The sequence below is a fragment of the Lacerta agilis genome, chromosome 18 (assembly GCF_009819535.1).
Source record: "Lacerta agilis isolate rLacAgi1 chromosome 18, rLacAgi1.pri, whole genome shotgun sequence".
NCBI lineage: Eukaryota > Metazoa > Chordata > Lepidosauria > Squamata > Lacertidae > Lacerta > Lacerta agilis.
This window is the reverse complement of record NC_046329.1, coordinates 2,712,451-2,730,177: the sequence shown is the minus strand read 5'-3', so window position 1 is coordinate 2,730,177 and position 17,727 is coordinate 2,712,451. Positions and strand designations below refer to the sequence as shown.

The window sequence follows — 17,727 nt, the reverse complement described above, 5'->3', positions numbered from 1 at the left end:
TGGGTCTGCTCAGACTATGACCAACGGGGGATATAACCCTTTGTTTCTACAAAAAGCCAGCCAAAGTGTCCTACCAATGCAGAAACCAAAAAACCCCAACTCTTTCACGTACTTGATTCCTGGAACCTCACAGGATTTAGGCCTTGGCGATCCGGTCTGAAAGAGAAGAGAGAGAGAGAGAGAGAGAGAGAGAGAGAGAGAGAGAGAGAAACGGAGTGATTCCTCTTCTGCATCATTTATATAGGCTGCAGAATCTAATCATGAGCTGTCAGGATGCCTTGTTTTCAAAAGAGAGCTCTGGCTTATAAGCCAAAAGGTATCATCACCCTGAACGCTCACCCTGGAAGCAAACCCGACTTTCCCCAGGGGTGGAACAAGTTTATGCAGCTGTGCAGCATGTCACACTGGGGCAGAATCAGTGCCTTTACCTTCTTAGCTTCCCACCCTTGCTTCGAGAGGTTCTTCTCTGTATCCGCTGTGTCCTCCTCCATGCCTGGGACGGCCAATAGTAAGACTACAAGAAATTAATTTAAAGGTGGGGGGGGAATCTCATTATGGATCAGCAAAAGATGCCCTGAAAACGAGACTCTGTTGGACCCAAGCGGGTAAAACTAAACTGCGTTTTTTTAAAAAAAAAATGAAATATGAAAGTCTATGCACATTTGTTGCTTTCCCTTGTTCTTCCCTTTTCCTAAAAAAAAAAATGTCCTTTATGTGTACTGACCTGCTTTCGATATGTATATTTTTAGGACCAACCTTATTTTGTGGTTGTAAAGTTGCATTGTGTAATTTACAGCTTTTGGGGGGTGGGTTTGAAGTTTCGGTCTATTCACTAGTCCTTTCGCCTCCCTCCCATGTCAAAGACAAAACAGATATACATGTACTTCACCTCTTTTTGCTGCATGTCCTGTGACCCAGCTAAGAAAGGCTCCGCCTGAGTGGGAGTCATCGTACTCTGGTGCAGGGCAGAATCTGAATTGGTCCTGGTTAAGAAAGGGCAGACAAAAACTATCAGAGCTGGAAAGTGGCCAACCTCCCACCCAGTTTTGAAAAGGAGTGAGGGAAATCACTAGCCAAGTAGCCTGACGTCTGTCTGATTTTGGCTAAATGTTAGGGGAAACTTCCTAATGAAAGGAGTTGTTCGACAACAGGACAGAGGCTGCCTTGTGGGCTCTCTGTGGTTGGAGATATATAAGGAGCAGCTGGGCAGAAATTTGATGAAGGAGCTCAGAGCAGGATCTTGCAACGCCAGTTGCTGGAAACCACCAGAGGAGAGATTGTGAACTTGTGCTCAGGTCCTGCTTGTGGGTTTCCCATTGGGGCCTCTGGTTGGCCCCTGTGAGAAGAGGATGCTGGACTCAATGGGCCAGTGGCCTGATCCAGCAGGCTCCCTGTTTGCAGTTCTCTCTCCCCGCCTGCCCACCCCTGTCCCGACAAAGAATTGCAGTTTTTAAAGCAGGACTGTGCTAGACAGGAGGAGGTAGGTAGGTAGGTTTATTTCGGCCATGTAGCCCATATCACATCATAAAACACATTCATCATAATACACACAGAGTAAAACAATTTAACAAACTTAAACAATACAGTACGAAAACAATTTTAGAACAACCCATTTACACCCTTCCATCTAGATCACACTGAGATCTGCAGTCCAATTGAACTAGTTTTTTTAATTTAAATCTGTTAAAATTAATTTATCAGCTATTTTATCCCCAATAATAGGTCTTAATTATTTTCTGCATTGTCATAAATGGGAAGAGAACCATTCCTCTTCTTTGTAAATAGCACATTAGTCAAAACCTAGCAACCATATGGGTTCTATTTGGTTCCTCGTCATTTAATAAGTAAATTAATTTAGCATCCTGAGTTCCATCTTGGGTTTTCTTCAAAAGTGGAACCAAAAATTTGGACCGAGCTGCTGAATGAATTGGACAGCAAAAAAATATATGCTGTAAGGATTCTATGGAACCACTATTAAAGTCGCAAAGGAGGGAGATTTGACCATTGGGTAGACAGGAGGAGGAAACGGGACATTTCACAAACGGAATACCCCGAGTTAAAAATCGGCACTTACGTACCTCCTCCAGCTTGTGTCTGAAGGAGGCGACAGATAGACGGTACCATACGGACAGCTGTCCACGTGAGTCGGGCAGTCAAGGAAGAAGGGAAGGTATCCAGAGCTTCTTGGGAAAGTTTCAGCAATAAAAGTTTTAAGTGTTCGTCGGAAAGGAACAAAACCCAGAAACAGGCCTTGTTGGGCATCATATATTTTACACACAGACACCTCATGGTGTTTGGTCAGCACAAGGCAAGAGGAAATGCCTACTTCACCAAGCCCCCAGTTTTGCAAAGAACAATGGGGAAGAGCTACAAAACGGTGTTCAGGCGGTGTTTGCTTTCTGTCCTCTCTCCCTCTCTCAATGCTTTGCTTCCTATTCTTTTCCTTTCACCTGACATTTCCCTTCACCTTTGGCTGAAGCTGATCGCAAAGCACTGCTTCATTCTTCTCTCACGAATAATGGCTTCATGGCCTTTCAGATGAAAATGAACTAGAGCCATGCCACATCCCACCTCAGAATGAAAGGGGGGGCTTCTAGCAGGGCCCTAAATGTGGGAGAGATGGGAAGCGGGGCACATTAAGTCATCTCTGCCGAGAGACCAGCTTCATCAGATGCCTCCTGCCCCTGGGCTGCTTCTAGGCCAGACAGCCATTCTCAGAACTACTACCGGTACACCTAAGCGCTTTTTTTCCTCTTCCTTCCTGGTCTCTCCTTCCTTGTGCACAGTGTATTTTAATGTGTTACCAGTTCAGGTTTTTGTGGGTTCCCAGCACCTACTGATAAGCTGCACTTTCTAAACATCTCCCAGGCACATGCATCCCTCCTATGCTCTAGTGCCGCAATGCTGAGCCAAAGGATATCTGCCTGCCGTGCTTATCCACGGACAGCGGGCGCCGGTGGGGCGAGCCAAGGCGGCTCCGGTCGCGATACACCCTGTCCACCAGCCCATGGTGCCGGGTCGTCCTGCTGGTGTCCAATCCTGATGACTGAAACGGAGTCTAAAAAGAAAGGCAAATGGGCATTGAAAGGACGGGGGAAACAATCCTGTGACAACATTGCAGGGGATTCGACCAGATGACCCTCGGGGGGGGGGGTCTCTGTCAATTCTACCAGTGTGGCAACTTGCCTTCATGCATATGGTTAGCGAAGTTTAACCAGGCTTCATAGGAATAATGGTGCACTTGCAGTCTATCAGTTTCAAGGATACTACAAATGCTTTCAAATCTTTTAATTGTCTTTCAAAATTGAGAAACAGGCTTGGCCTCTCTCCTGCATAATAGCTAATAATTTCCTACAGACCAAGAAATAATATTTGTGGGGTATTATTCATAGAATCATAGAGTTGGAAGAGATCCCCAAGGGTCATCTACTCCAACCCCCTGCAATGCAGGAATCTCAGCTAAAGCATCCAGGACAGGTGGCCATTCAAAACTGAATTACTCATATACTAGTAATATTTGCATGCACACACACACACAAAAAAAAAACACATTTGTAGTCTGATATATTTATGGGACCTGAATACAGGTGTCTGAACCAATTGGGGAGGTTTTTAACGCTGGAGATTTTTTGTGTTTTGATATTTTTGTTGGAAGCCACTCAGAGCGGCTGGGGCAACCCAGTCAGATGGGTGGCATATAATATATTATTATTATTATATTATTATTATTATTATTATTATTATTATTATTATTATTATTATACATGATGACCTGGGTTCCTTTGTAGGAAGGTGCAGGATTCATTATACACACACGAAAATAATGTAAAGCTCCTTTTAGTGCAACATTTGGATACTGCTTTTTAGATGGGGGGGGGAAATTAAGTGAAATATCTGGCGATGCTATCGGGCAGAAAGGGCAACCCTCACCTGGAAAGGCAGGTCCATAGCACTGCTCCCAATCTGATTGACATTTGGCAGGGATCCTCCATAGTACTGTCCACGGGTCTGGCCCAACTGCAAATACTGGTTTTTCTGTAGCTGTAGCTGGAAAACAGAGAAAGAGGAAGATTAATTAAGCTGTGCAGGTTCCAGATGAAGAAGGAACAATCCTGGGCTGGCCAGGGGAGATATGGAACCCAAGCACCTGGCAAGGTTGTACCCAACTAATCTCAGGGTTGGATTTCTGCAATGGATTTACCTTTGGGGTTAGTTCAGAGGATGCAACTGGTACAGAATGCAGGGGCTAGGTTGCTTGTAATGCCCTGCTGGCAATGGCTGCCAAACTGCTACTGTGCCAGGTTCAATGTGTTGATACTCAAGACTCTACATAAATGAAAGACCAGATTGCTTGAGAGACCGTCTTGTCTCTTACACAAGCAGTAGATCACCAAGGACTGCCGGAAAGCTTCTCCCGTGTGCTCCAAAGGTCTGAGAAGCCCACTCCATAGTAACTTGCAGCAGGGCTTTTAGTGTTGCTGCTCCTGCCCTGTGGAATAGCATGCCCGTTGAGATATAGCAGGTGCCCACTAGCTGTACTTCCTGGAAGTGACTGCATTTCTTTGCTTTGGAATCTTGTAAACACCTTATTGCAATCAAGTGGCATATAAACTACGTTAAATAAGTGAGTAGCAGATTCTGGGCTCCATGATCACTGCAGAAGTGACTGCAGTCACGAAATTAGAAGACGCCTGCTTCTTGGGAGGAAAGCAATGACAAACCTAGACAGCATCTTAAAAGCAGAGACATCACCTTGCCGACAAAGGTCCGTATAGTTCAAGCTATGGTTTTCCCACTAGTGATGTATGGAAGTGAGAGCTGGACCATAAAGAAGACTGATCGCCCAAGAATTGATACTTTTGAATTATGGTGCTGGAGGAGACTCTTGAGAGTCCCATGGACTACAAGAAGATCAAACCTATCCATTCTGAAGGAAATCAGGCCTGAGTGCTCACTGGAAGGACAGATCCTGAAGTTGAGGCTCCAGTATTTTGGCCACCTCATGAGAAGAGAAGACTCCCTGGAAAAGACCCTGATGTTGGGAAAGATGGAGGGCACAAGGAGAAGGGGACGACAGAGGATGAGATGGTTGGACAGTGTTTCGAAGCGACTAGCATGAGTTTGGCCAAACTGCGGGAGGCAGTGAAGGATAGGCGTGCCTGGCGTGCTCTGGTCCATGGGGTCACGAAGAGTCGGACACAACTGAACGACAAGCAGATTTACATATTTATTTTTTAAAAAAAGCAAGCCAACCTCAAGCCAATTTGAAGAACACATGCCCATGGATATCTGCTCGCCATGAGGGCTGGTACGGATGCAACAGCCACATTTCCGAGGCAGCTTGACTCTGAATGCCCATTTAACAAGAGGAAGGGGAGTCCTGCCTTCTGGTCCCTGAGTTTGTGGGCTGCGTGGAGGCATCCAATGGGCAGAGCAGGGAAAAGAGGGTGCTGGTCTAGACATCCACCTCTGGCCTGACCCAGTGCGGCTCTGGCATGAACAGGAAGGAAAGGAGCAAGGAGGCATTTTCAGTGTGTTCCTGTGGTTCCCCAACTTTTGGGGGGTCCCATCCCCTCGGCTCCACAAACTCATCTCCAGTGACCCCCTACCATACACAAAGCATAATTAAGAATAGCAGTTTGCACAACCCACTAAGGAAGGTAAGAACACAATAAAATTTGAAACTGTAACAAACAATTGCACATGTACAGGGCCGTCTCATCATAGGGGCTGGGTGGCGGGTGCACCAGGGCGCCAGGCCCCCAGTGGCGCCCCCGTGAGCCCACCAGCATACCAGGCCCCCTCCCCAACCCGCGCCCGCCCCGGGGGCGGGCAGGTGCTCGCACGCCGGCGGGCAAGCTTCAAGCCGGCTGCCCTCCAGAGCCCCAGCTGGAGTGCTGGGAAGGGCGCGCAAAGCCCCGCGCCGCTCCAGCGTCACGCCCCTCATCCCCGAGGGGTGGCCAGCGTGGAGGGAGGTGGGCGAGCGGGGGATGAGGGGCGTGGCGCTGGAGCGGCGCGGGGCTTTGCGTGCCCTTCGCAGCGCTCCAGCTGGGGCTCCGGAGGGCGGCAGGCTTGCAGCGCCACACCCCTCATCTCCTGCTCGCCCACCCCCCTCCCGAGGGGCGGCCAGCGCGGGAGGGAGGTGGGCGGAGAGGCGGCCCACCGGGGGTGCCGAGGGATCGTCGCGCCAGGGCGGCCGATCCCTTTAAGACGGCACTGCACATGTATTCAATACCCAATCAAAACTATTCATTAATTCAACAAAACTGATGAACTTGATCCAGCTTTTCAAAGTTTGATAGGCATTTACACCCCACAGAGCCCCCTTTCTCTCAGGGTCCCCCTAGTTAACCCCACTGCCCCCCAGGGGAGGTACTGCCCACTTTGGGGAACACTAGCCCATGTTGAAAGAAGCATTGCCATTCCTGACAACCAAATCCTGATGCCAAGTTCCTGATTAGCTGAACAAAAAAGGAAGGGGAGGGGATATATACGTTATTAAGATTTATACCATGACCCCTTTTAAGCACATCATCAGGACAGCTTCCGATAAGGTATTTTCCCACACACTAGTACGCAAATATAAGCTGGAAGCAGAAGATCTGGTGAAAGCAGCACAAATATATACAGTTCGTGATAACACAGGTCAGTCTTTCCTGGTGCCTTGCATAAGTCTCGGACTACAGTTCCCATCAGCCCTGGGGACACATGGCCATGCTGGCTGTTGGGAGCTGTAGTCCAAAACAGATTTCACATACACTAACCACCCAATGGATATCAGAAACCAGTGAACACAGAATGGTTACCATATTAGCTTTGTGGTCACCACAGATGCAAAGAGGATCCTTTTACCCACCGCTCCAGAATCTGATCAAGAAAATATGAGCGTCTTTTGAGTTTGCCTTGGGTTTTAATCCACAAATTAAACCACACAACACAAACACCATTCCTGAAGTCTCAAAAGGTTTAGGAAGCACTTTGCTTCCCCTCCTTAAAATAGGGCCAGTTGGTAACATTATCATGATGATGATAAATTGTAAGCTGCCTTTAGGGTAGAGGGCAGGCTACTAACAAGACAAAAGAAAGAAAGTAAAGATAGAAAGAAAGAGAAAAAGAAAAGAAAGAAAGAAAGAAGAAAAAGAAAGAAAAAAAAGAAGAAAAGAAAAAAAGAAGAAGAAAAAGAAAGAAAGAAAGAGTTGTAAGCTGCCTCCTTTAGGATAAAGGGCAGGATAACAACAACAACAACAACAACAACAACAATATCAGCCCTGCTTGAAAATGCCAGGGATTGAACTGGGACCATTTGCATGCAGAGATTGTGCTCTGCAGCTGAGCAACGGCCCTTCCATATGGAACATGCTGAAATCAGCAGACCATTTTTACGCAGGAGCTGTAAGCAAGCCATTTAAGCAGACATAACCAGGAGCTCTATTAAAACAAACACGCACAGACCAACAGCCCCCTGCCAATTACACCCAGAGCCTAGAAATGTCCTAAAGAGCTTTTACATTATTAATGCAGCTTAGTTAAAAAAAGAAAAAGAAATGTAATGTAATCAATACGGGCCGCTGGAAGTCAGGGTGGAACGGACCGGGAGCCAGAAACATTTTATCAATCAGCAGATGCGCTGCTCTTGCCAGGCCGGGCCCTGGACCTAATGAGGCAGTCGTGGCGCACCTTCCCATCCCAGAGCAAACAGAAGACTCCCGCCGCTCCATCGATCCATTGCTGAGGGCTAGGCGGCACAGAAAACCTGTAGGCAGATGAGAACAGCAGCCCGTTGCTGGCTCAGGCCGGCCTGTTCCAGCAATCTGCTTCCAAGAGCCCAAGTGGGGGGAAGCCTCACAAGAAAAGAAGACATTATCTTTTTGCTGGGGCCCAGCACCTGTAACTCCCTGAGGTAAACTGCCTTGGGAGGAGGAGGTTCTGTTTACGGGTGGTTTTGCTGCAACACTTAGGGAGGGGCAGAGCACATTCGCAGCCCGCCTCTCTTATTATTGCTGTTGTTGTTGTGTTATTTATTGCATTTAAATATCACTTATTTTATCCAAGGAGCTCCAGGTTGCGTACATGGTCCTCCCCCTCCTCACTGACCCACACGACAACCCTGTGAGGTAGGTCCCGTTAGGCTGAGAGAAACCTTTAGGATCATTACCCAGAGAGCTGCATGGCCGAGTGGAGATTTGAACCCCCATCTCCCAGGTCCTAGTCTGGCACTGTAAACCCTACCTCTGCGCTGGCTCTCTTCTGTGACAAGAGTGCAGACAGTGCCCCTGCAGGCATGGAGTGTGCACAGGTCTGCTTGGCTCCAGCAAAAAAATGGCTGCATCTCAGGCCTTCAGGCTATGCCCTGTGGCTTAGGCATAGAGAAGGTCCCAGGCCTTCCTATCGCACAGAGAGATGATAGCAGGGGAGGGCCACGTTCTCTCAGAGGGAAGCCTCTAAGGGGCTGTATTGTAGTGACAGGCAGGGGCCGAGAAAAAGGAGACAGAACAAGGCATTAGACTCTGTGCATCTGAGGCTGCACTCCAAGCATGCAAAAAGACCGAAGTGTCTATGCATCCCTTCAATCCAGGCAACCAAGAGGCATCATCAGAGACCAGGGACACAGTCTAATCAGGCGAAAGTCCTTGAGGAGAACAGAGAAGAGGGATGGTGACAATCCCAAGGGCCATACAGAGAGGATCGGAGCAGCACATTTGGCCCCCAGGGCCTAAGATTTCCCACTCCTGCCAGTCAGTCAGACAATTTAGGTTAGACAATATGCTGAATATTGATGTGTGTTTCAATCCATTTTAGCTTATTGCCGCGTTTAATTATTTTGAATGCTTTAAATTGTTGCTTCTGATTGTTTTTAATAATAATAATAATAATAATAATAATAATAATAATAAATCTTTATTACAGTCATAGACCAGCAAAGATTGTTTTTATCAACATAATCTTTTTGTAAACCGCTTTGAGGCATTTTGCTTGCTTGTTTTTTGTTTCACAGACAAGTGGAGCATACATTTTATCGTAGAGCTGGAAGGGATGCCAAGGGCCATCTAGTCCAACCCCTTGCAATGCAGGAACCTCAACTCAAGCATCCATGACAGATGAAATAAAACAAATGAATTTAGCTAAATGCCTACTCCTGAGATGAAAGGAGTGACCAAAATAAAGCGTCAACGCACACACACACACACACACACACACACAGCAAGAGATGCCCACTGCCGGGCGGGATAAAAATAGCTTTTTCTGTTCCTAGTGTTTTTAAAATTATTTTTAGCTGCAGCCATGAATATGCAGTTATGTAACCGGGCACAGCTCCTGATAAATCAGAAAGCAAACAGGAGGGAATGTTTACATTCTTCGCGGAAAAGCGTAGTGGCTGGATGGCAGAAAGGCAGCACGCACAGGCAGGTAGTGGGGGGGGGAGAGCAAGAGAGGGAGGGAGGGACGCGCCCATCGCCAGTCTGGTGCTGATTGGCAGCCAATGGGTGTAAGATAAAATAAAAAGCTGCCGGGGAAGCACTCCAGTGAGGAGTAGGAAGATGCTGGCCTTGCCAAGTGACCAAAGAGAGCTAAGGTGGGAAAGGACCTTTCAGGGGAGGGGTAATAAAAGGAGGTGCCCTTTCTGCGAAATGTCCCCCCTTCCCACCCTGACATCTGCTGGCTTACTTCCTTTTCCCCTTGGAAAGAGGCCTTGCCTAACGTTAAAGCAGTGTTGCCTGCGCTGGTGGGCAGCTGCTCAGGCTGAAAGGTCTCACTGGGAGGAGCTGGGGACGTTCTGCACACAGATGCTATGCAGTGGGGTTACCGACAGCGCCTGCCAAAGGGGATTCTTGCATTACTTAAGAAAGGAGGAAGGCTGGCTCTGATACGTGCAGGCCTGCTCCGTGAATGTGTCCGTTTCCAGGAAATGAGCCTGTTCAGGAAACTCTCTGCTCTAATCTCTGAAGGCTGAATGAGAAGCAGCCCAAAGCAGTGTTAGAAACTCCAGTATATAAGCTAGGTGCCAAATGGCTCCTTAAATCAAGTTTGCAGTCGTCAAAACGAAATGCCTAGTTGCTATTTTGGGGCAAGACAGCTCTAAAGTCTTATTTTTCAAATGACTGCGATTATTAGTTAAACACTGGCTAGTTCAGATGACAACCCTGAGCCAGGTTAAGAACTTTGAGAACTGAAAGAAGAAAAATCAACTTTATTCAGGGACAGTCCACATATCTACTGGCCTATTCCTATCTATTTTTCTTCATGGTGACAAGGACCATTCAGAATGTGAGAATATTCTGAGCACGGGCAGTGCAGTGAGGGAAGTGAAGACAAGCAATAACCATTCACTATAGCATTGTTCACTGCCCCTGCTCAGACTGCACGGGAAAAGCATTTTGGTTCCAGAAATTCATTCAGATTGTGCAGATAAAATATTAACTGATAGAATTCTAAAGGGTTGGGCATTAGTGTGTGAAAACAGTCCAGATCCAAGGATCCCCAGATGGTGAGGATGTCAGGCCCCTAGTGCCCAGGCATCTTCACTTGGTTGTAAGTTGCTGAAAGCCAGGTGCAAAATGTGCCTGGCTGATTTTGAACACTGGCCCAAAGACTGTGCGAAAGAACAAGTAAAGGAACTTTTTCACATCTCAGACCACTTGGTCAGCCTGTTCTCTCAACCTGCAGCTCCAGGGCTGCGGGCACCAATCACCAAGGTACCACGCAAAGAAAACTATTTCCTTCTAATTATGCTGCATCACTGGGAGGCTATCTTGGCTGGAAACTGGGCATAAATCTGATAAATTTAGGCAATCAGCCATACAGCTTTCAGAACTTGAGGTCTGCAGTTGGAGATGTCATTCCAGTTCCAACCAGAGACTGAAATTTAGACATCAGGGACTTCCGGCGGCGACGCCATCGCGGAGTGGTCGTGGGTTGCCTCGGCTGCGAGGCGACCCAGTCCGTCCCGGGGGTTGGAGCCCTGCTACCGCAAAGCGGGGCTCTGGTGGGGTGCGGGAAGAGCGTCCCGCACCCCGGGCTCCCCGGCTGTGCCCACTATGGCTCTGAACCCTTCCGTCGCTCCCCCTGTAAAGGGGGAGTGGGGGTGAAGGGACAACGGAGCCGGGCTATAGGGGACATGCCCCAACCGGGACGCGGAGCGGCGGTTACCCCCGCGACAAGCGTTAAAGTTCTACCTGTTATGTTTGGAGCTAAAGAAACCCGGTGGTCGTGAGTATCTGATTGGACTAGTTTTTGTGTTTTTTTTAACGATCCGGGGGACATTTGGAAAGGAAGCCTGCCTCCCTCCCTTCGGGGGAAAGAAAATAACCAGTTTAAGAGGCTGCTGTTACAGAGATGGTTACAAAGTATTTGAATTTGGATAAGTGAGACTCTTTTCATCTCCCTTTGGGGAGCAAGTCTGTGGAAAATATCCTCTTTTAAAGTTTTGGTCTTTGCGCCCTGGTTTCAGGGAAAATGGCTACGAAAAGTTGGAGCTGAAGTGGAAAATCACTGGTACAAAAGGGAGAACATAGAAATAGAAACTGAAATCTGATACCTATCCCCCTTCTCAACATGTTGGACTTTGTTTTTGAACTCGTTTTGAACTCTGGATTAACGGATGAACAAAGATTTGTTATCTTGAAGCTGGAACTGCTTGATCAGAAATTGAAGGTTTTGAGTGGGGACATGAAATTTTTTTACTTCCCACAGAGGAGGCCTTTCAAGTTTTCTACACCATGGAAGAGAACCTTTGCAAAGAGCTGAAGGGGATGACTGAAGATTGGAGAGAGATGGTTTGGCGACTCCCGAAAAAAGGAACGTCCTTTGGGGGTGGCAGCCCCGGGACGGCAAGAACTGTTATATCCAGCCCCCGAGGTGAGAGCTCGGGAGTGAGGGTCAAAGAACTAAGATATCTACAAATACAAGAAGAATGCAACATTGAATCGGAGAAGCTGAAAGATGAACTGCGTACCCTGATGCTCGATGCAAGGTCTATTGGGAACTGTGTCTGGATCTGTGGACGTATAAGAAAAGAGAACAATTGGAGGATTGGTTCCGGTGATAGATGGAAATGGACAATGGACAGAGGGGGAATAGGGTGAAGTATTAAGTGTAAAATTTAAATGGTCTGTTATGGTAATCTGAAATCGGAGGGTTAAGACTTTAAGTTTTATTTTATTTTTAATAAGAAAAAGGATATTTTGAACTGTATGTTATTAGCAGCAGTATAAGGGATAGAAGAAGCTCATATAGATTTGATATAAGAATAATGTGTTAAGATTTAAAGATTTGTTATTAACTACTATGGATTAAGATAATTGTTGTTCAGATTTGAATTTTTTTTAATGAATTCAATTTTTAGAGAGATGATGTTATTAAAGTACATTTTTGATTTAAAACCGAAGGTGAAAGGGCAGGGGAAGTCAATCGTCAAGATTTGGAACTAGAAATTTTTATTTATGCATGTAAACAAGAAGAAGAATCCTGGCTATGTTTATATTTGTTTTATATTTGTAGGTGTGGGTTTATGTTTTGTTATGAAAATACCAATAAATTCTTATAAAAAAATGAAATTTAGACATCAGACTCTGCTAACCACGCCTCGTTCTGGAGAGTAACATACAGGGTGGGTAGATAAATCCACTCACCATGTTCGCTTGATCTGTTCCTTCACTGATCAAGGAAAAAGCTAGCAGCCAGGCACCATAAAACAGGAACTCTTTATACGCTCTCGAGTACTTAAACTGCTACGCTCCGTTTAGTGAGGCGTACATTAAGAGTCTCAAATAAGAAACACACAGCTCAATTAAGGCAGCCCTGTTAATTCAGTGGGTTGTCCAAGAAGAACAGCTTGTTCTCAGCCCCATGGAGCTGTGGTCCTCCAGCTGAAAAAACACAGCTGGTCCCAGTTCAAGCAAAAGGCAATGCAATTGGTTTCTGGACCTAACTGACCCATAAAGCATTATATGGATCAGAACCCCAGGGCCTCAAGGACCGCCTCTCCCCATAGGAACTGACCCGAACCTTGCACTCATCATCTGAAGCCCTTCTTCACATGACCTCTCCAAGGGAGGTCCCAAAGGTGGCAACACAAGAGCGGGTCCTTTCAGTGGTGGCTTCCTGTTTGCGGACTGCTCTCCCCAGGGAGGCTCACCCTCATTACAAAGTTTAGGCGCCGGGCAAAAAGTCGCTTTTCCACTAGGCCTTTCATTGCCTGCGGCCTCCCTGAGTGGGTGGGAGTTCCAATCAGTGTTTGAAATTCCCCAGGTTCCAGGAGCATTTTGCTACTGTGCAAGTCCAATTGCGACTACGTGGAGATTTCTGGGTGCCAGGTTGGCAACTGGCCAACCTGACCATCTCCATCAAGACAGCTGGCTCATGAGCAGCTACAGTAGCGCATCCTGTCCTTCTGGGTTGCCAGGCAAATCAGGAAACCCCTTGCTGGGCACCTTAGTCCTCCATCATCACATCAAGGAAAGTACCGGTAAGTGCAGGGCTGGGTACAGAGATATTTGACTGTGCTGCAGCCTTTCCACAGGCCACCCAAAAGGATCTCAAACCACAGTTTAAAAACTTCTGCTTTAGTCCATAGTTAATGCCATCTCCATTTCCATTGTGCACGTTTCTCCTTCTTGCATATGGGGGACAAGTGAATTGTTGTAAGAACAAGCTACAGTCAAGCAATGTAGCTGAGATCACAGAACCATAGAACTGCAGCATTGGAAAGGACCCCCGAGGATCAACTAGTCCAACCCCTGGGCAAATAACACATTCTGTTTGTGGTGACCGTAACCTAGGTTTAAGGTGCCATTTGGCGCCTAGTTATATAGCTGAGTTTCTAGCACTGTTTTGGACTGCGACTTGCTTTGTTCCCAGAGGTAGCATACAGCCATTGTGACTAGTGGACCCTGACAACTTTATCCTCCTTGAATGAGTGTAATCCCTTTTAACGCCATCTAAATTCGTGGCCGTTGTCACATCTCGTGGGAGGTGGGCTTCATAGCTTAGATATGTCCTGTGCCAAGTCCTTTCTTTTGCCTGTCCTGAATTTTCCAATATTCACTTTTCTGGATGGCTCCAAGTTCTAGTATTGTATGAAGAGAGAGAGAGAAGCTCTTTATTTTCGGACAATGGTCCAAAACATCTGGGGGCCACCAAATTGGGGGAGGTTGCAATAAAAGCAACCACAGCAGGGCAATTCTGCTCTCCGTTAGCAAATGCATAATGCTAAAGATATACAGCAGCAGCAGCTATTGAGAGTCCAACAGCTGCTGCAGCGGCCCTTCTTGCTCTGAGCAAGCTGCCCTGGACAGCAGATTAAAAAGTGGCAGATTCAATGGAATAAATAAGGCTTCTGGAACAATGAATCTGCCTTTCCTGGTGCCAACAAAACACTGTTCTGAGCCACCGTGGTGTGAAGAGTTAGTCCTTTCAAGGCAGCAACGCACACATACACACGCCAGTTCAAAGGCCTAGCTCAGCACCACCCGACTGCAGAGGACAAAATATCCCTTTAATATTGTTGCTTGCAGATCCATTTACAAGGATTTATGGGGAGGAGAAATTCAATCAAGGAGAAGTAGCCAGCCACAGCACTTAGGAGAAAGTGACCTGTTACTTGCTATTCTGGACTGTATGAAGAAGAAGAAAGCCTCTGCATGTCAGCTCACTTGGCATCACAGAATCTAGCTCTAGACAAACACACACACGGATGTTGATGCAACCCTTAACTTAACTGCAGGCTCTGCAACGAGGTAAGTCTTGCCAGGCTCCCTATTTGCATACAGTTAAAAGTACATTATGTTCTCCGCTGGCTTTACAGACAATTGTATCTACACGCACTCACCTCCTTGGCAGCGATGCACCTCCACTCAAGTTTCATTTCCATCACCCCACACGGTGGGCGTTGCTTTCAATCTGCCTGTGCCAAGGTTAGGGGGGGGTAGTTTCCCAGACTTCACGTAAACCGTATCAACACAAACCCAGTTTACAGTCTGAGCTGCACATGGCAAGAGTCCACTCTTGGGGACAGTTAACATCTTCCTTCCTACTGAGTTGCCTGCAGCCACAGGCGATCGGTGATTCCATGCAGGCGACCGAGGGAGCTGGTGGAGGAAGGAAGGATCCCTCCGCACTCAGCATGGAAGTCAAGTAGGTTGGTGGAAGGAGGACAGGGTGGCATGCCCCACTTCTGCCAGTCACATGGTAAAGTCTTTTCTTTTTCAAAAACTAGCCTCTTCTAGCCTTCATCTCAAAGCTGACCATCAAGGATTTCCGTTTCTCTGTAGCCAGCACAGAAATTACTTGTTTTTGTTGTTGTCGTCAGTGGCGTAGCATGGGAGGTGGCAGCAGGGCCATTGCCCCGGATGCACCAATGGGGGGGGAGCATGAACCAGGCGCCCCCCCAAAAAGATCCCCATCGCACCCTGGGGAGCGGAGGGTAAACAGCACCCTCTGTACCTTGTCCAGCACCCAAGCATCTGCCCGTTACTGGAAGGGGTTGGGGAGCTCAGAATGAGGAGAATCCTCTGCACTCCCCAGCCCCTGCCAAGCGAGCCCTCACACCCTGGATGGGGCGCAGAGGGTGCTCTTCACTCTCTGCACCCAGCAGTGAGGGTGAGGACTGGACGAATGCACTCTGCCCCCATTTGGGGGCGGGTGCAAGCACACCCTGTCCCAGGTACCGGCAAACGGCGCTATGCCACTGGTTGTTGTAATTTCTTAACTGCAGCAATTAAAAGGACAATAGTAAAATCAGTTTAAAACAAATTACAATAAAAAGAATGGGGTGGGTCCACTGATATAGATAGTGATGTAGAGATATATATCAGGTGTCAAGGACCGGGGGGGGGGGGAGTTACACAACCGCCCTCTAACAAACTAGAAACTAGCAAGTATGTTTGTAGGCTGGCAACTTTTGAAGGCTTACTAGAAAGATGTTACAGGACCACGTTCATTCCCCAAAGCCACTTGGAAACTTGGCGAGAAGCTGCTAATCAGCATCAAGTTATGGTCCTTGCGCTTCAGACTGCAAATTGCTCAGCACCACATAAAAACAGTCACCGCTGTTTGCCAGCAAGCCGATGCAAATGAATGGCAGCCAAGCTGAGCCACGGGAGGAATGAAACGATTCAAAAGCTCTCTCCAGGCCCAAAATGGCATTTCTCAAGGCTAGTAGTGACTCCAAATTGCCATGTCTTTAGTCAATCAATAACAATTTATTCGACCGTCAGTCAGAACACAATCATCCATACAAATTTTAAAACCTGAGACAACTCAGAGGGGTCATTTCTTTAGTAGTAGTAGTAGTAGTAGTAGTAATAGAAAGGATCTGCAATTATAGAGGACATTTGTTGAGGAAGGGGAAGGGGCAGGGGGGAAACACATTCACATAAGAACTTAAGAAGATCTGCTGGATCAGGCCAGTGGCCCTATCAAGTCCAGCATCTGTTCCCACTAGTTGCTGACCAGGTGCCAATTATGGGAAAACCCACAAGTAGGACCTGAGCACAAGAGCAACACTTTCCTCTCCTGTGGCTTCAGCAACAGGCATTCAGAAGCATTACTATCTCTGACCGTGGAGGCAGAGCACAGCCACTGTGGGTAGCCGCTGTTGACAGCCCTCTCTCCATCACACGCAAAGCCCTGAATGTTTGACACGGTTGACAGCGCAACCCATGAGAATAGAGGAGGTTTGCACGTGGCTCACACCTGAAGAGGCAGCGCAAAAACTGGGTGGGGTGGGACAGGCAGCACTGGAGCAGGGAGGCTCTGCCCAGTCTGGCAAGGCTGGTGAGGACGATGAGGCATGCTATTTCTGAGAGAAATCAGCTCTTTCCTCTCACCCCGACTGCTTACAAGCTGTGACGTTACAATCACAAGGGAACCACTAAGTTGTACTCTGAGTAGGCCTATCTGAAATTAATGGGCCTCGGTTAATCATGCCAATTAATTCCAAAGGATCTACTCTGAAGAAGACTAACGCTGGATACAACACCCTAGAGCCTACTCATCTTAGCGTGTTTTAAAACATCTGATACCCCACCTTTCAGTTCTTCATTCCCAGTGTGGGCTTGTGATCAAAATTAAAGCAGTGTATCACAGAAACAAAACAAAGGAGAAACCTTTGCTAACAAATCCTTACTAGCAATTGGCCCCCTCCTCCTCCGCACCCCAAATTTCCTCACAGCAAAGCAACTCACCAGTAATACTGGAGATAGAAAAGGTGCCTGGCTTCTGGAAGACCTCCACCCCATCCACTGTACCAGTCTATCACTTCCTGTCTGGGTGTTGTGGCTTATTAGTGCCAGCCTGCAACAGCCATTTCTTGGTTTTGGGCATCAAGAGGCTTAGGGAAGATACTCACTGCCTGGGATGTCTCTTTGCCAGGACCATTGAGTCTGTTTCCGCTCTAACCACCTCTTACTATCAGAAGTTCTTCCTGGTGTTTAGTCAGAAACTCCTTTCTTGTAACCTGAATTCATCGGTTCAGGTCCTACCTTCCAGAGCAGGAGAAAACAAGCTGGCTGGGCTCCATCTCCCATGTGACAGCCCTTAAGATATTGAAGATGGCTGTCCTATCTCCTCTCAGTCTCCTCTCCAGGCTCAAACATACCCAGCTCCCTCAACCACTTGTTTCCAGACCCTTGATCCTCTCAGTCACCCTCCTCTGCATACATTCAGCTTGTCAACATCCTTCTTAAATCATGGTGCCCAGAATTGGACATAGTATTCCAGGTGTCGGGC

General features: G+C 47.4%; 1 protein-coding gene across 1 annotated transcript in view; it reads right to left on the bottom strand.

Moving 5' to 3' along the window:
- CRTC1 (CREB regulated transcription coactivator 1) overlaps positions 1-17,727 on the bottom strand; it is a 46,905-nt gene that overhangs the window by 13,896 nt on the left and 15,282 nt on the right. Inside the window, 6 exon segments of the mRNA XM_033136593.1 lie at positions 113-156; positions 429-514; positions 871-983; positions 2,079-2,140; positions 2,921-3,058; positions 3,931-4,047. Coding sequence (XP_032992484.1) covers positions 113-156; positions 429-514; positions 871-983; positions 2,079-2,140; positions 2,921-3,058; positions 3,931-4,047 — 560 coding nt within the window.